The following is a 24016-nucleotide window of genomic DNA, read 5'->3' as shown; positions in this document are numbered from 1 at the left end:
TAGTCGGCTTAGCGTCCGGAGGGTAACACTCGCTAGAACCGAACCGTTTAGTTCCAACTGTTAGTAGCCTCCAGCAGTTCATCTTCGCTAACTTCCACTAAACCTCCATTGTCTCACTTTCTCCCCCACAGACCCTGAACTTCCGATGCGGTATCCTGCTCTTCTCACTGTGCACTGGGCGACCTGCATTAGCCAACTTCCAGTTACGAACAAATGAGAATCTGGGGGCGGGCCCGGGTGTAGAGCCATCGTGGCGCCACCACGCTCTGTTTTCCCTACCAGCGAAGTCAAATTGATTGCTTCTCGCGATGATTCCCTCATTGTGCTAGTCAGGTGCTAACTACGATCTTCTCTCTGATTCCATCAACTGCTGTTGATGTATTCAACCACCCAACGTGCCAGTAATGGCAATAATCGGACCATGATGTGCCAGAAACCCAGGGACTGGGGACCTTCAAGGTTCCGGCCACGCTAAAAGGGGAAAATGAGCGTCGGCCCTGCAATCAAATGCATTGGCCCAGAACAATCATTACAGTGACGATCATCAGAGCACTTTTCAGGAACGAGCCAATTTCTGTATCATGGATCAGGTCTCGACGTCTCGGTTCGAGGACGCTAATTAGGTCAACCCCAGAATTGCAGGGAAATCTTCCCCCTGGCCCACATCCTCGCCTCGGCCGTAGTTCCCTCCCATGTGAGCTCTAACCTGTCCATGGTGTATATAAAGACGCTCACCCACAGTCACTGAATAGGAATACAGCAGAGCCAATCTCAGCCTCCAGCACTCGTTCAGTCCTCAAGCCTTGTTTATAATAACATATCTACTACTCTTGATATCTATTCAACGACCGTCGTTATCACCGTCATAATGAAGTTCACCGCTGCCTTGTTCACCCTGTTGGCCACCAGTGTCATGGCCACCCCCACCAAGGTTGCTCGCGAGCCTACTCTCGTCGAGCGTGACGCTGCCTCCATCACCAGCGTCCTCTCCCAAATCAACAGCCAGGTTCAGTCTCTTGACTCGGTCATCAACTCTTACTCTGGAGGCGACCCTTCCAAGGTTGAGTCCGCCTCCTCCTCTTTGGTTTCAGCGATCAACTCTGGTGTCTCCACTGTCAACGGAGGGTCTGAGCTCAGCGCCACTGATGCTCTTACTATCACTGGCCCCGTTCAGGACCTCACTAAGGAGGTGCAGAGCACCATTGATGATCTGATTTCGAAGAAATCCGACTTCGTCGCTGCTGGCGCTGGTGCCACTGTCTATTCTCAGCTGCAGAAGCAGTACACTGCTTCCAAGAACCTGGCCGATGCCATCACCTCCAAGGTCCCGTCCTCTCTGTCTAGCATCGCCAGCTCCCTGTCCTCCGGTATCACCGACGCCATCCAGAAGGGTGTTGATGCTTACAAGGACGTGGCTACCTCCTCGGCTAGCTCCAGCTCTGAGGCAACCAGTGCTACCTCCGCTGCCTCTGCTACCGATGCCACCACTGCTGCTACCACTGCTGCCTCCACCACCGAGAGCTCTGCTGCTTCCACCAGCTCCAGCCCCGTTATCCCCAGCTCTCCCAACACTTCTGCTTCTGCTTCCGCCACTCCTAGCAGCTCCGCCTCCGCCTCCGCCTCTGCCTCTCCCTCCCTTTACACTGGTGCTGCCAATGTGGAGCGCTTCAGCTACACTCTGGGTGGTGCTGCTGTTGCTGCTGCCATTGCCATCGCTGTCTAAGTGGGAGATACTTAGGTGGACTGACGGAGTTATGCGACGAATGAACGAGGCGAAACGGCTCAAGTCCATAACACTCTCTTTACTGCTTCAATAAAGGCAATGGACTTGCCGACTGTATATCTTACTGCTGCCTTCTGAGGCTTAGAACCTGTACCAGATCTGAGGCCTGAATGTTGTTGTTATTTTTGTTTCTTGTCAGTTATTGCTCTAGCTATAATACAGTGTATTCTGGCGACTCTTGTGTCTAAAAGAATAATATTATTTCACAATCGCATTGAATTCTCTCCCCCTTAATGCTCACGTAATTATCGGTATACACATGTTATTCCTTGTGCATGTCACCATCACATCCTGGTATACAGTCGATGTGCGAGCCTTTCGAGGCAACCGGATCAGAAAGCCGGTCAACGCATTGCCCTTGCAGGATCAGATGTAACGTCGTTGATCAACCGCAGTTACTCCCTAACCCGCATTCTAATGCAGGAGACCAGAAGGATCCCGCGAATGCAGGCTATTCGCAACATATTCCCGTTACGGATATTTGATTACTCAATACTACTGCATTGTAACGGTGCTTGCAAACTCATTTTCCGTCTTGGTAGCAACCCTCGGTAGGCTCAACTAGCTGAAGGCCTCCTGCACGTATCGATCTACGGATGACTGCATACGTTATGCTAAAGTCTGGTCTGTACAATAAGGGTCCGCTCAACAATTGCGTGTAGAAACATGGCCACGATGCGAAGAGTAAAGATTTGGTTACCTTGATCTGGCGGGCGCTTTTTCTGGTTGCTGGTTATGTACATTTGCTGTCTTCTGCATATGAATATATATATTCTCGATTAGCGTCTATACTGTGACTGCTCAAACTACTAAAACTGACCAGAGTGCACATCCATGCTTTCTGAGAAACTAAGGCTCCTGCAGGATAGTATTACATGTGCTTCAAGAGTACCAGGAGCTCCAAGGTCAAAAGCAACTTGAATACGACCATCAACATTGTTCAATACTACGCAGAAGCTTCGCTAATGCCCTGCAGTGAGGTATGGCACGCCATCCCCCATCATGCCGTATTTAGCTTAGACGTTCCGCATTATCCGTCTGCCTTCCACCAGTCTTCTTTCGGTTAGCAGTCCGCTTGGATGCCCAGTTACCATCCACTCATATTGGCCTTTGAACGTCGGAGTCCGCACGGAGTGGGAGGCGCACACCAACAGTAGTAGCTTTGGCCACTCAATAGTCTAATGGAAGTGCTCTCATTTTCCCCACTTCAGTTCATTCGATCTCAAGACACATGCTGGAGAAGCAAAAAGGCGCCAGGATTTATACCCACTAAAGGTACTCCGACCGCCGACTGGCTAAATGGAAAGGACGGCGCTTAGCAGAGCATGACCATGTTTTGAGAGGAAGAGAGCGCTTATCCCTAACACACGGCCCCGAGATAAGGCTAGCGGTTATATAACTCGAGAACCACCTCGATTTCAGGCAGCGACATCACACCACAAACTTCTCCCCCCAACACATTCCTTGTTCTCCTTCACTGAACATCATGGCTCGAAAATTCCCCGTTGATTCTGCTGGCCCAGATATCGTCCGCGACTACATCATTCAAGTCCTCATAAGAAAGCATGAAGCGACGCCAGAATATGCCGAGAAACTGGCTACCTGCTGGCAGTTAGGCCGGGTCCGAGAGCTCCGCGACGCGACGCTGAAGCACCTGCAAGAGGACTTTGGCAATGACGTTGGCTTGTGTCTTTATCGCTCCGTTCGAGAGGATATGCTCGAGGACTGGCAGGAAACGACAGCGGCAGCTGTCACTATTTGTATGATGCCCCTCGGTCGTTTTATTAAAATCATCAATAAAATTAACCGTGTTTCAGGGCTTGTCTCTACCGCGACGATGATTCATATTGTGGTCCTCGGATTGTTCATCCTACCTGAACTGGGACTCATGACGCCTTGTGGTACGCTTTCTTTCTGGTCTGCAATACTTAGAGATGGACTACATAGCTGACTGTCATCCTTGCACTAAGAACGTATCCTCCTGGCAAAATCCCCTGCGTCGTGGCTGCTGTTTGGTTTCGCCTGGATCAATTATGCATATCAACGATGGGATCTTGAAGGGCCGGATTCATGGTCATTCGCAGGTGCTCTAGGGCTTGTGAGTGTAATAATGGGGCTGTGGTTGACCACGGTATAGAGTACATGCCATGCAGTTATCGGTTTATAGTCACCGTTTGGCGTGTGTTGTGGGTGTGAAGGGGAATGCTAGGTGATTGAGTATGAAGTGACGCCCAATACCGTTCGAAGAGCAGTCTCTAGCAGAACTGCTCCAACTCATCCAACCACCAGCATCCAGTATAATGAATCCAAGATATCACAGCCAGAATATGCTGCATGCTTTGACGTTGTGACTTTGGGCTAGCCTTTTGTTGATCACGGTCCTTCTAATCGGCTCTTCATAGATCTTATAGCATGGCTTGTTGCAATCGACAATTACGCTTTCAGCGCCTTCAAAGCACTAAAGAGTAAAAGTGCCGACAAGTCGCATACCGGACTCTTAGATACTGAATACATTGCTACGGGGACTAATTGGTTCATGTGCTCGTGATACAGAGATAGAAAACATGAAATGCCCATCAAATCGCGTAATGAACTATAGGAAAGGATTACGGGCATCTTCTCCCCACGGACCAATACCGGGGCCTTTGAAGAGTTTGCCTCCCTTCCACACGTGGGTAACCGCTTTTGGCTCCTGAAAGATTTTTATATCCTCCAATGGATTCTCCTCAAGCGCAATCACATCTGCCTCATACCCCTCCCGAAGCTGACCTGTCAAGGGTGCCTGCGGACCAACCGACAAGGGAGCGTTCGCAGTTGCAGCTTTGATGGCCTCTAACGGCGTCATACCTCCTCTCTCGACAGCGAACTGCAACTCGAGCGCGGTAGGACCACCGGGGGCAGTATCAGTTCCCAACGCAATGGTGACACCCGCCTTGATAGCTCCCTGATAGGCTTTCAAATGAGCGTCCGCAAGGGCCTGCAATTTGGCCCATGACTCCTTCACCAACCCCTCTCCATTACTAGCCAGAAAGATTTCAATAACCGAGCGCGTGGCCACATACAGAATCCCCTTCTCTTTCATCAGCTCCCAAACCTCCTCGTCAGCATAAGACACATGCTCCAGGCTTTTGCAACCCGCTTTGATAGCAGCCATGATCCCCGCCTTGCCATGCACATGTGCAGAAACGATCCGATTCTGTCGAGCGGCTTCTTCCACTATCATTTTCAGTTCCTCGGGAGAGAATTGTGCAAAGTTTGGGTTATCGTCTCGTGACATGACACCCCCAGAAGCCATTACTTTGATGACCTTTGCACCGCGACGGATCTGCAACCGCACTGCTCGTCGGACCTCCTCTACGCCATCGGCGATACATAGTTGCCCTGCTCCCCAGTATCCAGGGCGCGGGTTCGTTACGCCATAGTTCCCAAGCACCTCACCCGCCGGAAGAGCGAAAATATCGCCGTGTCCAGCTGTCTGACTGAGAGCAGCTCCGGACGAGTACACATTCGGCCCCACGATTGTGCCGTCATTGATCGCCTTCGCTACCTCGCACCCGTATCCGGCCAGGTCGCGATACGACGTATACCCATTCTGCAATGCTTCCCAGCAACCACGTGCTAGTCGAGCACCGGATGATGCTGGGTGAGTGGCTAGGCCAGCAGTATAATCGTTGTAATAGTCGTCATCGCCGCCAAAGTGCATGTGGCAATCCCACAAGCCAGGCATGAGCACGGGGACACGATGAGTGGATTGCGTGGACCGGAGGTATTTCTTAGGGATGTCAACTTCCGGCCCAACAAACGCGATGATCTTGTCGCTGATGACTAGGGCAGCATTGCGTAGAGGCTCTCCGGCGCCAGGAATCAAAAGGCCTGCATATATTATAGTGACCTTTGGTTCGTCTGTTGATGCAACAACGAATGGTCTTCGCTGGATATTCATCGAAACAGGATTGGGTCGGACACAATATGCCGTGCCCAGTGGAGACATGGGCGATTGCGCCATAGGGGTAGCTGAAGCAATTCGGCGAACCATGATGATGGGATTAAGATGGGCTTCTGTCAACACTCGACAGGCACACGAAAACTGGGGAAGCTGCTAAATATTTACTCCAGAAAGGTTGGGGCGAATAATCTGTCAGCAGGGCTTCTCATTCTCGGAGTCCGTCGGGCCATCCCGATCCTGCCTCTGGTATCATTCCCAGTTGATAGGAAGTGAGATTTTAGCCGGTAAGCTAGACCCTCTCGGGTGTCGAAGGTTTAAGCCACATAATCCCGCTTGAAATGATGAAGGCCTGAAGCTATCTAACTTCTCTCCCCTTAGCGGAGATGAATGTGATTGGTGCTCATTCGTCATTAATTAAGCGCTTACCTCGTTGAGTAGCTAATCATAAAGTCCCCTGCTCTGTGACAAATCGAATCAGTTGATGAGGCTTATAACGGCCTAAACACGGTCGCAAGCAATAGTCGCTCGCTTATCTTCATAGTTCTCGCTCTTCCTACCACGTGCTGGCTTGCAACTCTTGTCCACGTCCTACCGGCTTGTCTGGATAGTGTCTCTGTTTATCAATGCTAAGAGTACCAGATTTTCTGGAATCCTTCGCATGATCCAGACACGCCAAGCTATCGATTTGTTCGGCAAGGGACAAGCTGAAGCGGTGGACAAAGTATCAATGAATTCAATGCAGCCTACCATGAGGCTATGCATATTTAAATATACGGTATAAGACTCCTATCAATAGTGGGTGTGGCTATAATTACCCAGGTGTTCTGAGAAGCATTTATACCGCTTCGGACCGTGCAAGTGAGCTTTCTTCCGGATAACATAGGTCACTACGTGTGCCTGACCGTTGATGAAAAGCAGCTCTCACAGTAATTGAGTGTATTTCCTTTGCGAAAACATCGAGTACAATGTCCTTGTCAAACCTGCCTTATAACAGTTGCCCTCTATGGCCCACTTCAGAGGAAATATCGTCGCCAAGTATGCGAATGAGGTGCATTTTAGGTAACATTAACCAGAATCACTCTGGGAATCGAACATGGAAAGATTCTGCCGTCATCCGTTGTTTATTTGGCCCCTGGAACTATTTCCCGCCGTTCCATTGTTTTGGGAGTTGTTTCTTCAGCCTGCCTTCCGCGACCCGCCCCCCAACATCTCAGCCATCATACGGACCGCGCGGATGTGAATGCGGTCATAGAGTCTCAAAATTCTTACAGCTCCCAACCACCAGGTCAACATGCATAAGACCTTATAATTTAACTCACAGGAACATGCATTTTAACTAGCATTGCACAAACAAAGCCCTGGCATGCGTTTGGCGCCACGGACCGATTGATCGATCTCGCTCTCCTGATCGACGGCGAACGGTGGATCCAAGCCGATCATTGCTCTCCTCGTAGGTTCTATTGAGCTGGATTAATGCACTATGCTAAATAGCAAAAGCAAAACTTGCGCAAGGAAATTGTTATTTCCCACCACGTACTTAAGGACGGAGAAGCCCCTCTTGCCGGCACACTTGCGTGTCACACAATCTGAACCGTCCAATCGAAAGATGCGGCTCTCCTCATTCTACGTGCTCTCATGGGCTCTTCAGGCCACGGCTACCATTCTGCAGAATGGTCAGATACGGGAAGATCCATATCCTGGCCAGGCGAAGGCTATTTCGTTGGATGATGGATCCTGGAGAAGCTATCAGCCAGATGCGTCGGAGATCTCGTACAAGGGAAGATGGGATAGTAAATATGTTTCTTGTGAGCCTTTCGTGCTGATTACATCATTTGAGATGTGTGGTGCTAACTGTCTGTCTCGCAAGGGTGGTCGTATGTCTCGATCGGTTTGCTCTGGGTGTGATGACGTCGCAGCTAACAGGGACAGACTTCCGGGTGTCAAGCTTGGGTTTACGGGCGAACAGGTATGGTGGCGTTGATCATATGGGATACTCGGACGTCGTCAACTGACATGGCATAGCTTGCTGTGAGCTTCGGCCCACAGACGAGTGAAGGCGTTCTTTTAGCCTATCGGTAGGCATCCTAGTAGGAAGATAAGCTCCCCGTTCTGACTTTGTAGGATTGATGGTCTGGACTGGCAATTTTCCAATGTGACTGCGAACTCAACATATCAATTTGCCGGGTCGTGGACTCCGGGGTTGGATCTGTCGAAGAACAACACATTCGAGATGCGAGGTAGGTGCTATTATTCCTCAACTGAAACTCACGCTGACAATTGTCTAGTCACAAACTGGGGCTATGGATAAGTTCATCGATCCGGAATGGAGATGCATTACTGATCTTTTGCACAGTTCAATTGGCTGGTGTCTCGGTCGCTTCTGATGCACAGCTTGTTGCAGTCCCTGAATACAACAAAACTGTGGAAATCATCGGTGATTCGTACGTTTCTGTCTACCACCGTTACTTCCCTAGCTAACAGCTTAGCTTCGCTTCGGGACAATATGGTTCTTACGAAGGACTTTCTTCATGGGCATACAACTACGCCGCTGGGTTAGGCGACGTCGAATACTCGATCACCGTATGTTTCCGTTGTACTTTGCACTCATCACCTAACCATGACAGGCATATCCCGGTATCTGCTTGACGGATGAACAATGCTATGCGGACAAGGCACGCGGCATGGTAAGTTTCCCACGTCGCACAGAGACAAGCCTCTAACTCGGTCAGACACACCAATGGTTCTACACCTCCGATGCAGGTGTGCGTGCGAATGCCACGTACGGAAACCAGCCCGAGAAGTGGGATTTCAGCGCCCATCGAGCAGCAGATCTTGTCATTATTGACCTGGGTACCAACGACCACCGAGCCGTAAATGACATCCCCGGTTCGACCTTCTATGACAGCTATGTCGAGCTCGTGACCAGCGTGCATGAAACATGGCCGAACGCGCAGGTAGTCATCATGGTATGTACCCTCATCCGTTCATGCTAGCAAGAGGCCAATCGCTGACGATCTATGCAGTCCCTCTGGGGCAACTTCACCCGCTCAGGGGACACCTACGTCCAATCCCCCTTCTACGTCTCGGAGATCCAGCGCGTGGCCCAGCATTTCCAGGACGACGGGTTCGTGTATTACTTCGACACCAAGGGCGTCCTGCAGCACAACGACATCGACCCGCAAGAGCACCCGACGGACGTGGGCCACATCAAAGTCGCCAGCCACCTGATGCAATGGACGAAGCTCAAACTAGGATGGGAGTTTGGAGCCACCGGACCGGAAGTCCAGCACGACACGCTATACTGGAACAACGAGGATAGTTATCGGCGATCGTTCACCGGCAGCTATTGATTGAACTACGACAACTGCATCATACCCACAATGACATACAATACAAACATGATAGATAGATATTACAAGAATATAGGATAGCGACTACATGCTGAGACACAGCAAGGACTACCTCGCCCTAGGATTGCCAACAACATGAGTGAACCGCATATCCACTTATTTTTGGTATTAAGAGGCATACAGCAGACGACACTCGCTCAAGGATGATTTGGGCCTCAGAGGAACTTGTCGTGGCTGGGGGTTAATACCAAGGAGAATGACAACTTTCATGCATACATTAAGCAGGAAGATGGTGGATCTGGATATTTACTTGTTATTGTTGATTATTGAAGATGTCGATGTCGAGGAAGGCATCCTGTGCGTCTGCATACATCATAGTAGACGCCGAAACGGTGCCAAGAATAGCGACGATATATAGATGGAAGAGAAGCGGGGAAAGGGAGGCGGGAGGGTAGTATATATAGCCGACGAGTTGTGTAAGGACTAAACTGCTTCGGTCAGTGTTGGTGACATGGAACCGAAGAATGCGCTTGGCGGGGAGGTTAGGGGGTGTGATTGGTTGTTTTAGTATGGTTGTTGGTGGAAGAAATGCTACCTACGTAATAGTACTTTCATAGTAGTACTACGGAGTAGTATAGACCAGAGGAGTTAAGTCAAACTTCCATGTAAAGTCTATAAACATTGTAAGATACATACATTGTCATATTAATCTCGACCCCTCCACAGCCCTCGCATACCGATCACATGTCGCCGAGAAGAACATATTCCCTGCGACAGCGACAATCATTGCCCTTGCGTGTCTCAACTGCACCTCATTCACCGTCCTATTACTCTTCGTGAGTAGAGTTAGTCGAGTATACTCCTCATCCATCTGCCCCTCCAAATCACGCAGCATACCCCGCACCATCATCTTCGCAGACGAGTCCGAAACGCTCATGAGATCCTGCATGACGCGTACCGCATTAAGTCCTGCATCCCCGCTCGCCACCTCCTTGGCATAGGAGTACAGATCATTAGTAAGGAGCAAATGCTTCGCACAGAGGGACTTCAAGCATCCAAAACTCTGAAGATCTGTTGGTGAGGGCGAAGAAGCAGTCGGAACGGTAATGGAAAACTCCACGCAGCGGAGAATAAGCGACGCTCCGAAATCCTCTAATCCGTAGGCGATATACTCATCTAGAGAATTGAAACGCGTTGGACACTCCTGGTGCTTTCGCGATGTAGAGCCCCATGAGAGGATATCTTCGATGAGTATAGCACCGTTGATGGGATCTGCAGTGAGGATTTCCTTGGAGATGATGTCGAATGCTTTGTGGGATCCTTGATGTTTTTTGCCGGTAGGGATTAGAATATCGGTATTTACTGCATGGTTGTCGATATTCCCCGCATCGACTGCATCATCGTGCAAAAAGGCTAGAACAGATGTTCTGGAGAGGAGCTTGATCCTTGCTAGATCGCTTAGTGGGAGAAGGTTGATTGCGTAGGATACTACTGCGTCTGTTACTGCAGTGAGGTATTTCTCTCCCTTGGAGTTGGGGTTGTTATTGTCGGATGGGAAGAGAGTCTGTAAGAGATCTCTGGCTGCGTGTTCTGCTTCGCGCCAGTGTTTGGATTGGAGGGCGCACGGGAGTGAGCTTGGCCAGGGGACCTTTAGCTCTGGTGGATCCAGGGGAATGGTGTGTCGGTATTCGGGATCTTGGGTGAGGTTTGATGGGTGTAGAAATGTGAATGCTCGGGGTGTTGGACCAGATCGGTTTGCTGGAGTTGGAGTGGCTGGGTCAAATGCGTAAGAGATGGGACGCGGATGGTAGATTGGTGTGAAGTCGCGCAGTCGTGGTGTTTGGGTGAGTCTGCGACTCCGGGGTTGGTTCAGTGGAAGTGTCCGTGCTAGGGAGCTTGGCCTCCGAGGCCGAAGATGACAGAGGAACGTCCGGCTTGTGGAAATGGACTTGAACATGGTTGATGCCTGTTCGGATGTGGTGATCGGCGGGCGGGACGCGTGAAACGGCGAGTTGCGGTTGCGCTACTTCCGATAGTCTACTCATGAATCAGCAATCAACGGCACGTGCTTCAACTCATTTATTACTCCGGTAATTGGTAGATGGCGTATCCAGAGTAGCAGTTGCTATGCGCCCGTTATTATTTTTGAGCTTTTCAAGTTTTCACATCAAGTTGTCATTTACCCGGCGAAGAGAAGCTTTCTATGCGAGAGATGGAGAACCACACCATGAGGATAGTAGACTTGACTTACATCATACACTGCATGGTGATGAATCATGAATGATGGATTAATCGTCTTAAAATAGCAGAATTGTGGAGTTAAATGAAGGGTCCCTGGATGTCCCAAAGATTGTCTCCACCGACAGCAGATCGCGGCGTATTCGGTTTTCCTTTCCCATAAAGGGTATCGATGCCAAGGTACCGCCGTTAAGCATCACAACTGCTTGGGAAACTAATCGTATTCGCATTTCTTCAAAGGATATTTAAGTCCTTGTGTTCCTCACCACAATCCAAGATGAATTACCAACGTCCTAATCACTGCGATAATGATATTTCCCAAGTGTCTGTCGCTGATCGTCCTCCCAGCATTGGCTGCGGCCAACTGCAAAACCGCCCCCGGAGATGCAGCTTGGCCTTCAGTCGAGGAGTGGTCAGCTCTTAACCAATCCATTGGCGGGACTCTCATTCGAACTACTCCTGCTGCCTCTTCCTGTTATGCAGGAAACCCACTGGGCTCGTCGTACAACTGCTCCTCGGTGAAAGATCACTGGTCCTACGCCGCCTACCATGCCGCATGGCCCGAAAGCAATGACTACTCAATCTACAACAACAACTCTTGTGTTCCCCCAGGTGTCTCTGGATATACCAAAGACAAGGGATGCAGTATAGGCGGAATGCCTCAGTACATCGTCAACGCCACGACCGAAGAGCAGGTCGCAAGAGCTATGTCATGGGCATCGCAGAGGGATATTCGCATCGTCGTGAAGTCTACAGGCCACGATCTTATCGGTCGGTATGTATACATATCACCCCGTTCAGCTACTTAATCTAACTTATTCTCTGCTGAAGATCGACCGGTGCATACTCGCTCTCAATCTGGACCCACAACTTCAAACACATCCAACACAACCCAACCTGGCATCTCCCCGGCACCAACAAAACCGCAGACGTGCTAATCTGCGGCGGCGGCAACAACTGGGGCACCGTGTATACGGCCGTTCACCAAATGAACCGGACAGTCGTGGGTGGTGAGGACGCCACAGTAGGACTAGGAGGCCTGATCCAAAACGGGGGCCACGGGCTCCTATCCAGCCACTACGGACTCGCCTCCGACAACGTCTACCAAGTCACAGTCATCACCCCCGACGGTCGCATCCTCACCGCAAATGACGCACAAAACCAAGACCTCTTCTGGGCCATTCGTGGCGCCGGTGGCGGCCAATTCGGCGTGGTGACCGAGTTCATCCTCCAAACCCATCCAATCCCAGACAACGTCGTCACCGGCGGCCTGACCTTCTACGCAGCCAGCAACTCCAACGCCTCAGAGCTAGCATCCTGGACAGCCTTCGCCGAACTAACAGCCCAGATCCCTACCCTCATGGACTCCGGCATCACAGGTACCATCATGGCCGCGACCGGCGAATCAGCAAGCACCTACACGGGCCTCAACGAAGTCCTCCCCGGTCCAGCAGTGATCATCAGCTTAATCGCCTACAACTCAACAGTCCAAGCCATGAACACCACTCTCCACAACCTATCCACCCAACTCAGCAACCACACCACCACCAACCAAATCAACACCACGCTCACAGCCCCAACCGCGCAAACCTACTGGTCCTACACCAAACCCAACTTCCTCGCCAGCCAATCCGCCGGCGCAACCAGCCTCTTCACGAGCCGCCTCCTCGGCAAATCCGAGCTTTCGTCCCTCCCACAGCCCGACCTCATCCACTACCTGCAGCAAATCTCCGTCTCTCAAACCGGAGACGGCACCCTCCTCATCTTCGGCCTCCAGGGCGGCCGCGGCACCGCTAACGTGCCCGAACAACGTCGCGGAAGCGCTCTCCCAGCGTGGCGGAGCGCATACGCTCACCTCATGGCGTACGGCGGCTCCGTGAACGCTACGGGCGACCCTGCTGCGTCGTTGGCTGAGGCGGCGGAGTGGTATGAGAGTGTGCTGGAGCCGGTGTGGAGGGACTGGGCACCGAATATGGGGGGTTATTTGAATGAGGGAAATCCGTTTAGTAGTACGTGGAAGATGGATTTCTATGGAGATGGGTATGAGAGATTGGCGGAGATTAAGAGGAAGTATGATCCTACTGGGAGTCTTTGGGGGTATGCTGGGGTGGGAAGTGATTTGTGGGAGTATGATTTGAGGAGTGGGTTGCTTTGTAGGGTGTAGATGTAAGATGGATGATTGATGGATGGAGGATAAGGAGATTTCCGGGGTTGAAGTGGTAGTGAGTAGTGCTTATTCTCTGTTCTCTGTTCTCTGTACAAATAGTACGTATATATATGCTATACTTGGTTCTGATCTGCCACTGTCACTGTCCAATTTAGTAAACACTAGTATAATTATCATCATCATGAATTAAATAACAATATATACATCCCGTTAAATATACAACAACATCTTCCCCCAAAAACTAATCTAATCCTCCTGTACCTCCGTCTCCGCCATCAACCGCTGCGACTCGGCCGTATTTTGAACATGAAAATCAAAACTCAACTCCCCAACCAAGCTTTTCACATTTCTAGAACAAGAAGAAATTGGCCATTAGCAAATATACCACATAACTACGCTCTAACCCAGAGAGGAAAGGGATAACTGAACCACATACCTAAGCAAATCGTCCAAGGTAAAACTGACCACCGACCTAAGAACCTCTAGACAAACAAACGCCGAAAAGGCCGGATCTTCAATATGGCGAATACTCAACAACTCCTCATCAATGCGCTGTAGCTCCCTCGCGAGGGGGAACGTGTCCCCCGTTTCCAGATATGGTGGTAAAGGCTGAGAATTTAGCACCGAAGCGGATAAGTGGCAGAGCAGGGAGGTGATTTTGTGGGATTTGAAACCGCTGGATTGGAGGGCGATTGATGCGAGGCGGGAGATCCATTTATTATTATCTTTGTTATTATTGTTGGCATCATCGGTTGTTGTGGACAAGGCGTCCATGTTCTGAGTCGTATGCGCCATTAATGCCATGCTAGTGAGCATGCGCTGGATCTGTGAGATGATTTGATCGTAGTTTGCACGAGGAAATTTCCCGCCGATCGGGGGTTCAAAGGAACTGAAATGGCTGTGCATGCGAAGGCTGTTTAGGAGGAGCATTTCTTGCTTGAAGACTTTGTGGCGGGAGCGTTCGAGGGTAGAGGATGCGGAGCGGATGTCGTCATCGGTGGTGGAGAGTTCGCCGGTGAGCCAGAGCTCGATGGTTGCGTGCATGCAGCTGTAGAATTTGGCGAGGACGAAGAGTCCGCGTCCTAGGGTCTTGCGGAGGGTTGATTTGGCTGTTATTGGGTAGGGGAAGATCACCCAGAAGAAGGAGATGGCACAGCCGGCGGCGACGGCGGCGAGTTTGTAGGGGCCGAATAGGTAGATTGGGTAGTAGGGTTGGCCGTTGGAGGTTGCGACTTCGAGGCCGAGTTTGCGGACCTGGTTTGGTTAGGGGTGGGATCTTTTCTAAGGCGGGATGGAAGGGAAGAGGTTACTTGTAGCTCATAGCCGACTATCACGTTCAGAGTGACGATGGCAATGACGGAGGCTCCGAAGTATTGTGGGACTTTTACGTAGAAGTAGTACTGTTGAACAGTGTTAGCGGGTGGCAAGTATCTAGAAGACTCAGGCTTACCTCGAAGACGTTGGCGAGGTAGAGGAATACTATGACACCGGGCGTTTTCTGATCCACGATATACCAGACAATAAGACTCAGCACTAATGAGACGGCAGTTGCTACGATGCGCGCAACGAAGCCGAACATCGTTTGTCCGCTGGTCGGATTCATCCCGATCACAATGACAATCATGGCCCAGATGCATCTTTGGTGGACGAAGAAGTCCTGCGTTTTGCGCAGGTATGCCAGAATACCAACAGAGAATGCAGCGGCGGCCACACGGAACCCAAAAATACTTTGCTCGGAACTGATAAAGTGTGAAAAGTACCGGAGCGCCAGGCTTCCTTTTTCGAACCAATTGGCCGGGGGCAGGTGTTCAGGATCGGGGAAGTTGTTCGCTTCAGTCTGGCCAAAGGCAGAAGATGGATCGACATGGGATGATTGTCTCCGGTCCTGGGCAGACTTGGTGTCGTGTTCGGTTTCAAAAGAGAGCCATTTACGGATGGTGTTGAGCCTGGGGAGAATCAACCGGCTCCGCTTCATAGTGCCATCCTGAATTCGGTCATCTGCAAAACGGATCAAGTCGAGGGTCGCTGTGAGTAGAGTGTCCTGCAGGTGCCCCATGAAGAGAATAAGGAAGAACTCCTGCTTGACGTCAGGGTCAGTCGCAACGGCTGCCAGGTCCTCCTGGGAGGTGGCATCATCTGGCTTCTCCGAAACTGTGAACGCCTCAAGGGATGCGAGATTTCTCGTTAGGTCCTTGCGGCGCAAGAAGTAGTTTCGCATTTCTTGTTCATATCGCTGTGCGAATTCTGGCTCTAGTGGTGTGAGGAGCTCTCCTGCCCCTTCTTCATCTGCTTTCCCTGCGTATTGTTTCTCCAATTTCTTGCGTTTAGAAAGCCCAAGAGCTAGTAAGACATATTGTAATCCAACTGTCACCAGTTTTGAAGAATCCACTAGGCGTTTTTGAAGCGTCTGAGCTACCTTTTCCATCTCGGATTGCTTCAAAGAATCCTCCGCCCCGTCGAAGGATCTCAGACTATTGCTGCGCGTTCCTTCGTTTGTGACAATCATGTCCAGTACCTCCGGCAGCATAGCCATTCCTGAAAGAGGCAATAAAATACTCCGTAGCAGCCCCCCGATCCTACTCAGGTCGCCAGCTGACAGTTTGCCCCATGCAATTTCGTCTTTCGAGTACAGCAGGTCTGATTGTAGCTTTCCGTGTAACCCGTTCAACTTGGTGATTGATGCTGTCAAGCGCTTTTTCTTCGCTTCCAGGTCTGAGATGGGACTGTTCTGCATGTCTCGCATACTCCGCGCCGTGCGCGTCCTTTTTAGGAGCCCCTGACTTCCGGTCCAGGCCTCTGACGTCCCCTTGACGAAGTCGATTTGGGATTGGAGTACGTTGTCGATTTGCGCAACGTAGCCCCTGATATCGTCGAAGACATGCCCACGGCTGGTGATGGGTAGTATAAGAAGTGAGACTCCAGTGGCGATCGCAAATCCTAGCATAAACCCCTTTAACAGTCTAGAGATGAATGAGAGACCCTCGGATAGTGTGGTGAACATGCCGCCGCGAGTGATAGTAACGGAGGAAAAGATCGAAAAGGCTACCATAGGATCCTGCAGCTCTTGCGGGCGCCAAGCACGGACAGTATTTGCGGCCCTGTATAGTCTTAGCTTGATCAAGGCGGCTATATAAGTGAAATTGAACGTACCAAATCATGAATATCAGCCATATAGCGGACACGGCACAGGCATCGCTACTGAAGCCATTCCGGACGCTCTCGCTGGCATCCGGTGGGGTATTATGTTGTCTCGCTCGTACTGCACAGAAAACCGCTAAGCAACAAAGGGAAGCAGATACACATGTTGACAAGAGATCAAAGAACATGATTCGCATGAACTTGGCTCGCGGCGTGAGCGCCTGGGACAGTACCGAAATAAGGGCTGATAGATATCCGATCGTAAGGGTGATGTCAGATATAGCACTACTCTGGTAACTGCTGAACATTAGATGCTCTGTTTCGAGACTATGGATATGCGATAATGGCCTACATCGCAATGACAATTGTCGGTGGCAAAGCGCCCTTCAGCATAATCAGGAAGGACCGAGTGTCCAGGTCCAGGCGCCGTCTCCATGTCAAGGGATTCAATATGCTGTGTAAAACCGACTTTAGTTCCCTCCCAACTACACAAACATTGCGATGATTGCCTACCTCAGCAACCTCACTATTCTACCCCCGTCGGCGCTCCTTGAGGGAGCCATTGTGCATTGACTGCTGCGTCCGTACAGCTAAAGTTACGAGGAAGCAGAATATTGCGTATGTTCCCATATGGGCTGGATGAAGGAAGGCTGTAGATTATGATGAAGAGTTTTCTCTCCTTGATCTCCTTAAGCTCGCCGAAAGATCATTGATCCAGTCGGGCTGAGTGACGGCCGCATCCGGATCGGGTTGCCGTGCCTGGATCTCGTGACGCGTGCCGAACCAAATGCCGATAGAAGAAGGTTTCTTCTGCACGGGGCGACCGCAGCATTATCGGCTGAGGCATTCGGTCATCCAATAGCTTCCCAATAATGTCTAGACATGATGTTGTTAGTGAATTAGTAGGCGTTACTACTGTGTGGGATTCTCTAGCTGGTCGATAGCTGCTAGACAATACATGTTGATGCAAAAGAAACGGAGGAGTAGTTAACCGCCGGGAATATAGTGTCTGAGACGAGCAGTAATCTTGTAACTGAACAACCTCATTTCCACACTTATCGGATCAGAGCCCGAGAAGTAAGATAAGATCACCAGTATCTATTACTTGTCTTGGCCGTGAATGCCCGACAAGCCAGTAGAAGCAGGAGAGGAGTCGGACGATATTGTGAGCGGTTGAAACCTTTGCCGTGACGCCTCCGCATCCAATCACGTGACCCATGCACACTGTAACTGCCGATGCCGTCTTGCTGACTGAACGATGCTCTTGTCACGATGTATTAGTAGACTTGTATCCTTCGACATAACCATTATTGAAGTAGCTATGGGGCAGATGGTCGACTGTTTGGCTGACACTTCTCCAGCGCGACATGATGACGAGCGAACGGACACATCATGCCTCTAAAGTCTAAAGGAACCAGCGTACGCTCAGACATGACCCCGCATATGTACTCTGGTTGTTACTATTCTTTGTGCTTCTCCCCCGTGGCCAAGACCGTCAGATCCAATGGCATTCGGACATGCGTGTTCCAAATTGGACGCTGTTGAGGGACTACGAGGCTCTCTGGACCGTCATGATCTCATCGTCTCCAGATATACTTTACAGAGGAACAATGAAGAAGACCAATCTGCCTGGCTCACATTCCGTTTACATCTGCCAAGGCGGAAACACAACAAGCGACAGTGATAGGATAGAAACTGTCCGAAAGGCGGCGTCAACATGAACTCAATACGTCGATGGCAGTTCCATCGCAACGGTCCTTGGCACAGCCATAAGTCGAGGTCGCTCAGCCACACTGCTGCGGAGACGGTTGGGGATGACGAGTCCGTGGTCTAGATCGCGAGTCAGCGGATTGTAGGGAACAGCGCTGAGTGGACAAGATACTAACTAAAAGTACTGTCAGTCTTGGACAAGAAGACAGGTCAACATTCCGAGCTTCTGACGCTGACGAAGCTCATTGACTTTTTGCAGGAACGAGCTCATGTGACGCGTTACCCAAAGCTGCTGACACCCCGAAAGAGTTCCCCTGTAAAGTAACCAAGTTACGGGTACGGAGTATGGGATGCCGGAATCCGGAGAAATGCCCCCGAAACGAGGCTGACTCCTGACGTAGTGCTAACCAATCAAAAACGAGCCACTAGTGGACTTCGGGGCAGGCGCAGAAAACCAGCAGTTTTGATTGGACGGTTCACCTGGCAGAAATTGGAGGGCAGAGTTTTATTTGTTGAGAAAGATAGGTGGACTTGGCACTTTGTTCTGGCCTCAATTCTCGGTCGGGGTTTTGAATTTCACAACTTTCAGTCCCTGTGTCATGTTTCTGTGTGTCTGTGTTCTTGTTCTACCCGTTGCGTAACGGCGTATCTTCCCCCTTGCCTCTGCAAGCCAAGGCACCTGAAATAGAGTCACGAAAACGTATTTTCTAGTAGATCAAATGCCGTTGAACTCCTTTCACCCTGGTTTCACTGGCTCCACTGTTGATGTCGTAGGTGTGCATCTCATGGACGGATTCTGGAAAAGGTGCGATGGATTGAGATTTGCCCCTATGGATCGGCGGCCCAGGGGTGGAGACCTCCATCTATCGGGCGGCCCAAAAAATAACTAGTAGCTATCTGATTCATCATTCAACTTCTGTGCTTCTGCCGACTGACAAAACGGAGAAGTCCCGTCGTGGTCGCTGACATCTCCGGATCTCAGCATGAAATAGCCGATGACACCATTGGGAATCCAGTTCTCCGAGTCTGGTCGGAGATACCCCAGTAGGATATGACCTCACAGAGTAGGTATCTACAAGTGCTGTGAATTGTGATAGGATGCTGCAGCAACTGTTGGCCATGATTGATAAGGTGCAAGGTGGAGAACGGCTGCGTGTCGAGAGGACGGCAATTCACTGCGATTCACTGTGATTCACTGCTGCAAAACGGGGCGGACCATGGCTCCAGTTCGGAATAAGGTCAGGATCAGGATGATCATCCTGGTGGCTTGGCAATCATCATTGGTTGTGCTTCCATGCCACAGGGCCCCCGTCCCAGAAAAGGTAGACTTCTCCATTCCCTTATAATAGTCCGGTCGCGCAGTTTACTTCCAAGACCCTCTTCCTATATTCTCCTACTTGAAGCTTGGCTTGCTTCTTCCTGTGTTTGACACAGCTCTCTCTTACCAGTTTATCACACACGTCTTATCGAGGGCCCCTCTTGCCTTCTCTCTCTGATCCTTTCCGTTCCTGGTCCTGAAATACATGCGTGAGTGTCTCTCCCCTACTCACTCCTCCTATCGCCATCCCTTTCCTGGTCCATTAGAGGCTCTTTGTTGTTGATTCTTTCGACATCTCATCGATGGTCCCATCTACCTCGACTCCCCTGACTGACATCTCATCGATGGTCCCATCTACCTCGACTCCCCTGACTGACATCTCATCTCCTTGCTATGCAGACCGGATTCACTCGTGGGCGAAAGCTCACGCGTCTACCCCGAATACTCAGTCCCAGGGTCACAATCAATCCAACACCCAGTCCTCTGAGGACGCTTCGGCTCAAGATGCTCAAGTGAAAGAAGGTATACGTGACCCGGCCAGCCCGGAGTCGGAAAAAGATGCCAATCAAACCACTGAGCGCGGACTGGTTGTCCGGATGAAGGATGGAATTGTTCGCTTCACCGGTCACACCAAACGGGCCCTGTGCCACAGCTGGGTCAATGTGCTGCTCGTCTTCGTGCCTGTCGGCATTGCAACCCAGGCCGCTGGACTCAATCCAGGTCTGATCTTCGCCATGAATGCGATAGCTATCATTCCCTTGGCCGGTCTGCTCAGCCATGCCACCGAATGTGTCGCCAGTCGATTGGGTGACACTGTGGGTGCACTCATCAACGTCACTTTCGGAAATGCAGTAGAGCTGATCATCTTGTATGTCATTTGGATCCTTCCTCGAAGATTCGTTACTAACCTTTCGGCAGCATGTAAGTTGTTGTCTTGTAAGAAACTTTTAACCATTGGATACTAAACGCAGTCCATTCGTTCAGTATTGCGTTAGTCAAGGTGAGTAAACTCAATGTGCAGGCCGAGGACCGTTCTAATATTGTTCAGAATGAGATTCGAATCGTTCAAGCATCCCTGCTCGGCTCCATCCTAGCGAACCTACTCTTGATCTTGGGTATGGCCTTTTTGCTGGGAGGCTTGCGCTTCCAGGAACAGGTAAGCCTTTCAGTGACCTGAACTCGTGAACTGTTCACTGAATTGACATGTGCCAGATCTATAATAGCACCGTTACGCAGATGAGTGCATGCCTCCTCAGTTTGAGTGTCATGAGTCTGCTCTTGCCGGTATGTTCAGGCTCGCCCGCCCCACATCAGCCCTTTATACCTGCTAACATAGTATCCAGACGGCGTTCCACGCTTCTTGGTCGGACTCGACAGATGCAGATAAATACACGCTCAAAGTCAGCCGTGGAACAAGTGTTGTGAGTAGTAACTGCTGCCTATCTGATCATACTTCCCTAACCTTTTATCAGGTCTTGCTCCTGGTGTACGTCTTGTACATCGTATTCCAGCTCAAATCCCACGCCTATCTCTATGCCAGTATCCCACAACAGATCATCGATGAGGAATCTCACCCGGGTATTCTGGCTGAGTTCATGAATAGTTCGTCAGACTCGAGCAGTTCATCGGATGAGTCCGTGGATACGACTACCTCTTGGTCTACCGCCAAGCGTATCAAGAGGGCCATGAAACATAGGCGCCATCGCAAATCAAGCACTAGCTCTCACGGCACGGCCTCCCCACAGTCATTCCGTAAGAAGTCGTCGGCCGATGTGCCTCCTGCAGCCGTTATCGATGAGCATGCCGGTTCTGCGGGTGACTTGAGTGTTACTCAAGCCGACGGGTCCGGATCGTTTGTCATCGATTTCGGTGATGACAGCCGATACGATGCGGATCATGAGCCTCAGACGCGGGACTTTGGAAATCCACAGGATAAGTCTTCGAAAGAGGATCAGAAGGCGAAAAGGCGTGAGCGGCGAAAGCAAAGACGCGCTGAAAAGGACAAGGCCGCAGCCTCGGTGACTAGCACCGCTGTAACCGGCCGCCCGTCTATGAGAATCCATAAGACGGAGCCTGCACTTGATCACGCTCAGCCCACGTTGGAAGCTGGAGAAGCAGGCGAGCCCGCGAAAAGGCGATCGCCCTTCCGTCCAACCATTCCATCGCTGTTGAGCAACACTGTTTTCTCGAGCAACTTGGCCGCCCCCAACTCGGCTGTGCCCGCCAGTCCCTCGAATCCCTATGGCCTTCGACGGACGCATTCGCTACCGTCTTTCACCAATCGTCCTCCACCTCCCGGAAATGCCGTTCAGTTTGCCCGCGGTGCTTCTCGCCTACCTACCGCTGTGACCAACAACGCAGCTGAAGCGGCCCCCGAGCAACCGGAACCTGAGATGTCTCGCACGGCCGCGGTGGTGATGCTTCTGGTGTCGACCGCTCTAGTCGCAGTGTGTGCGGAATTCCTCGTTGACGCCATTCCCACCATGATCGAGAGCTCGTCGGTCAGCGAAGCCTTCATCGGTCTAATTATTCTCCCTATTGTTGGCAACGCCGCAGAGCACGTGACCGCCGTCAGCGTGGCAACCAAAAACAAGATGGATCTAGCGATCGGTGTATCGGTAGGAAGTAGTATTCAAATTGGTAAGTTTTCATGCTTCGTTCTCTGGGAATAGAGGCTCATTCGTCACAGCAATCTTTGTCACGCCTTTGGTGGTCATCCTGGGTTGGTGTATGGACAAGGACATGTCCTTGTACTTTACGCTCTTCGAGACCATCTGTCTGTTTGTCACGGCATTTGTTGTCAATTTCCTGGTGCTGGACGGCCGAAGCAACTACCTGGAAGGCTCCTTGCTCATTGCAGCCTATGTAATCATTGGGTAAGTCCATTGCCTCAGAGTGTGTTCCGTCGGTGACTAACGTGTTTCTAGTGTTGCTGCATTTTACTATCCTAGCAGCGAACAGTCCAGTAATCTCGGCACTGCTGGAGGATAATCGGTTCCCAGTCTTTCACTAAGGTAGATGTCACGGCGCCGGGTGTTTCATCATCCGATTGCACCGTGGTGGTGGTGGTGGAGTAGACCGAGCAGAGAATAATGAGCTACGCGGTTGTGGATTTGGGAACGGGGGAAGAAGATGGGGGAAGTAATGCTGATCGATGGTGGGCGACGATGATAATTACATTAATTGAAATTGCCAATACTACTGCCTGCTTTAGTTTAGACTATTCAGAATGCAAACTACTATCTCTCGGACATGTTGTTCATGAATTGCGGGATTTTCTGCGGCGATAGTAGGACCAATGGATACCCCATAGATCCCGCTAGAAGTACGGAGTACCTGCAACGATATCCAACACATCGACTGCCAAGCCGATAGATTTCCTGGCGCAGGAGTCCTTTCCACTCCGCGTTCTTTCTACTAGAGCTGCATGTGACGGTAGGCAACAAGGCACTGATTCTCTCTCATGTAACCCGTACAGGAGATATCCTCTTGGCGCAGTGTTGTCAGACAGATCCGATGGCGATGACTGCATCGGGAATGCAAAGCGACCGATGTGGCTGAGCTGTCATCATTACTATACAGACTGCGTACAGTATACTCTACTAAGTAGCTAAAACTCGGTGATTTGACACCCGCCACAGCCACTCGGTACGACACACGTGGCGCTTCGGTCAGGGGCTATCGGAGGGGCTAGTCTTGGCGTAATCAATTGACGTTCCAGATACAGCGTCTGGCATGTTCTCTTCCGCCGTTGTTGCATTTCGCTTAGAGAGATTATTGATTTCTAATTTGCAGGATGCCGTCAACACTTTGTGGAGTGTCTGATTCAAAGTGGCTGTGCTCGTCCAGAGAGTGGGCATAGCTGGTTGACCTCCCGCCTTCTGGAACCCTGCCCAACTCGGGGGGTTCATCCCGGGCTGCACAGCGATCGATGATACGGAATTGATACGTAGCGGGGCTTGCTCTGTGGCTGATGGGGGTATCAGGTATTCCGATTGGACAGGATGAGCAGTTCCACAGCACCAGCCCTGTGTGGCGCCAAGCAACTGAAAAGGAGAAGGTCGGAGGAACAAGTCAGACGGAGAATTATTCTTAGCACTTCGCAGAGACTGACTGGCTGGTTTCATGAGTGAAGTGCATTGGCGCGGATGGAACTAGTTGTCTATTAGCTAAATTTGCTAGGCATCACTTGGTCCTGCCCCTCCTCCATCTGACGCATCTTGCTGCCTTTCTGCAGCTGGTTACTTCCCATTGTACAATCACCATCATCATCATCAGCAGCATGCCTTCACCAGGGTAAACCCATCCAGCCACGGTGTCCATTCGTCGATTGTTTGTGAATAGAACTGCGTTTCAATCTAGCCTC

General features: G+C 50.8%; 9 protein-coding genes across 9 annotated transcripts; 6 read left to right on the top strand and 3 right to left on the bottom strand.

Annotated features, from left to right (window-relative positions):
• Positions 1-868: 868 nt before the first annotated feature.
• ASPBRDRAFT_112021 (cell wall mannoprotein 1 family protein) lies at positions 869-1723 on the top strand (the record flags this gene model as incomplete). The annotated part of the gene is made up of 1 exon (XM_067616616.1): positions 869-1723. The coding sequence occupies one exon, from the start codon at positions 869-871 to the stop codon at positions 1721-1723; it is 855 nt and encodes a 284-aa protein (XP_067484209.1).
• Positions 1724-3060: 1337 nt separating this feature from the next.
• ASPBRDRAFT_220682 (uncharacterized protein) lies at positions 3061-4148 on the top strand. Its single transcript, XM_067621977.1, has 3 exons — positions 3061-3543; positions 3601-3684; positions 3754-4148. Exons 1-3 carry the CDS (start codon positions 3270-3272, stop codon positions 3918-3920), a joined length of 525 nt encoding a protein of 174 aa, XP_067484208.1. The 5' UTR covers positions 3061-3269; the 3' UTR covers positions 3921-4148.
• A 228-nt stretch (positions 4149-4376) lies between these two features.
• ASPBRDRAFT_113376 (amidohydrolase family protein) lies at positions 4377-5819 on the bottom strand (the record flags this gene model as incomplete). The annotated part of the gene is made up of 1 exon (XM_067616732.1): positions 4377-5819. The coding sequence occupies one exon, from the start codon at positions 5817-5819 to the stop codon at positions 4377-4379; it is 1443 nt and encodes a 480-aa protein (XP_067484207.1).
• A 1407-nt stretch (positions 5820-7226) lies between these two features.
• Positions 7227-9207, top strand: ASPBRDRAFT_220657 (SGNH/GDSL hydrolase family protein). The gene is made up of 11 exons (XM_067621976.1): positions 7227-7534; positions 7597-7603; positions 7659-7695; positions 7752-7804; positions 7851-7966; positions 8015-8033; positions 8081-8170; positions 8216-8309; positions 8354-8413; positions 8459-8695; positions 8753-9207. Exons 1-11 carry the CDS (start codon positions 7336-7338, stop codon positions 9077-9079), a joined length of 1239 nt encoding a protein of 412 aa, XP_067484206.1. The 5' UTR covers positions 7227-7335; the 3' UTR covers positions 9080-9207.
• Positions 9208-9779: 572 nt separating this feature from the next.
• ASPBRDRAFT_190301 (uncharacterized protein) lies at positions 9780-11036 on the bottom strand (the record flags this gene model as incomplete). The annotated part of the gene is made up of 1 exon (XM_067620213.1): positions 9780-11036. The coding sequence occupies one exon, from the start codon at positions 11034-11036 to the stop codon at positions 9780-9782; it is 1257 nt and encodes a 418-aa protein (XP_067484205.1).
• A 589-nt stretch (positions 11037-11625) lies between these two features.
• Positions 11626-13481, top strand: ASPBRDRAFT_24669 (putative isoamyl alcohol oxidase; the record flags this gene model as incomplete). Its single annotated transcript, XM_067622072.1, has 2 exons — positions 11626-12092; positions 12149-13481. 2 exons carry the CDS (start codon positions 11626-11628, stop codon positions 13479-13481), a joined length of 1800 nt encoding a protein of 599 aa, XP_067484204.1.
• Positions 13482-13730: 249 nt separating this feature from the next.
• Positions 13731-17185, bottom strand: ASPBRDRAFT_112331 (uncharacterized protein; the record flags this gene model as incomplete). Its single annotated transcript, XM_067616639.1, has 7 exons — positions 13731-13833; positions 13921-14738; positions 14795-14884; positions 14935-16582; positions 16635-16919; positions 16975-17076; positions 17136-17185. The coding sequence occupies 7 exons, from the start codon at positions 17183-17185 to the stop codon at positions 13731-13733; spliced, it is 3096 nt and encodes a 1031-aa protein (XP_067484203.1).
• A 568-nt stretch (positions 17186-17753) lies between these two features.
• ASPBRDRAFT_36133 (uncharacterized protein) lies at positions 17754-18610 on the top strand. The gene is made up of 2 exons (XM_067623442.1): positions 17754-18452; positions 18509-18610. The coding sequence occupies exon 1, from the start codon at positions 18140-18142 to the stop codon at positions 18341-18343; it is 204 nt and encodes a 67-aa protein (XP_067484202.1). The 5' UTR covers positions 17754-18139; the 3' UTR covers positions 18344-18452; positions 18509-18610.
• Positions 18611-19994: 1384 nt separating this feature from the next.
• On the top strand, positions 19995-22641 carry ASPBRDRAFT_49956 (putative membrane bound cation transporter; the record flags this gene model as incomplete). Its single annotated transcript, XM_067626453.1, has 8 exons — positions 19995-20571; positions 20622-20650; positions 20699-20806; positions 20863-20934; positions 20994-21071; positions 21123-22290; positions 22340-22526; positions 22578-22641. The coding sequence occupies 8 exons, from the start codon at positions 19995-19997 to the stop codon at positions 22639-22641; spliced, it is 2283 nt and encodes a 760-aa protein (XP_067484201.1).
• Between the last annotated feature and the right edge of the window lie 1375 nt (positions 22642-24016).

The sequence above is a fragment of the Aspergillus brasiliensis genome, assembly GCF_001889945.1.
Source record: "Aspergillus brasiliensis CBS 101740 unplaced genomic scaffold ASPBRscaffold_1, whole genome shotgun sequence".
Classification (NCBI taxonomy): Eukaryota; Fungi; Ascomycota; class Eurotiomycetes; order Eurotiales; family Aspergillaceae; genus Aspergillus; species Aspergillus brasiliensis.
This window is presented reverse-complemented; position numbering and strand designations above follow the sequence as displayed.

What these genes read in the sequence shown, in the direction of transcription:
- ASPBRDRAFT_220657 (XM_067621976.1), top strand. Translation starts at nt 7,336, where the DNA reads ATGCGGCTCTCCTCATTCTACGTGCTCTCATGGGCTCTTCAGGCCACG. An exon ending in TTGGGTTTACGGGCGAACAG is followed by an intron (nt 7,696 to 7,751) that starts GTATGGTGGCGT and finishes GACATGGCATAG; the next exon opens with CTTGCTGTGAGCTTCGGCCC. An exon ending in CGGACAAGGCACGCGGCATG is followed by an intron (nt 8,414 to 8,458) that starts GTAAGTTTCCCA and finishes TAACTCGGTCAG; the next exon opens with ACACACCAATGGTTCTACAC.
- ASPBRDRAFT_36133 (XM_067623442.1), top strand. Translation starts at nt 18,140, where the DNA reads ATGCGTGTTCCAAATTGGACGCTGTTGAGGGACTACGAGGCTCTCTGG.
- ASPBRDRAFT_220682 (XM_067621977.1), top strand. Translation starts at nt 3,270, where the DNA reads ATGGCTCGAAAATTCCCCGTTGATTCTGCTGGCCCAGATATCGTCCGC. An exon ending in AGCGGCAGCTGTCACTATTT is followed by an intron (nt 3,544 to 3,600) that starts GTATGATGCCCC and finishes ACCGTGTTTCAG; the next exon opens with GGCTTGTCTCTACCGCGACG. An exon ending in GGGACTCATGACGCCTTGTG is followed by an intron (nt 3,685 to 3,753) that starts GTACGCTTTCTT and finishes CCTTGCACTAAG; the next exon opens with AACGTATCCTCCTGGCAAAA.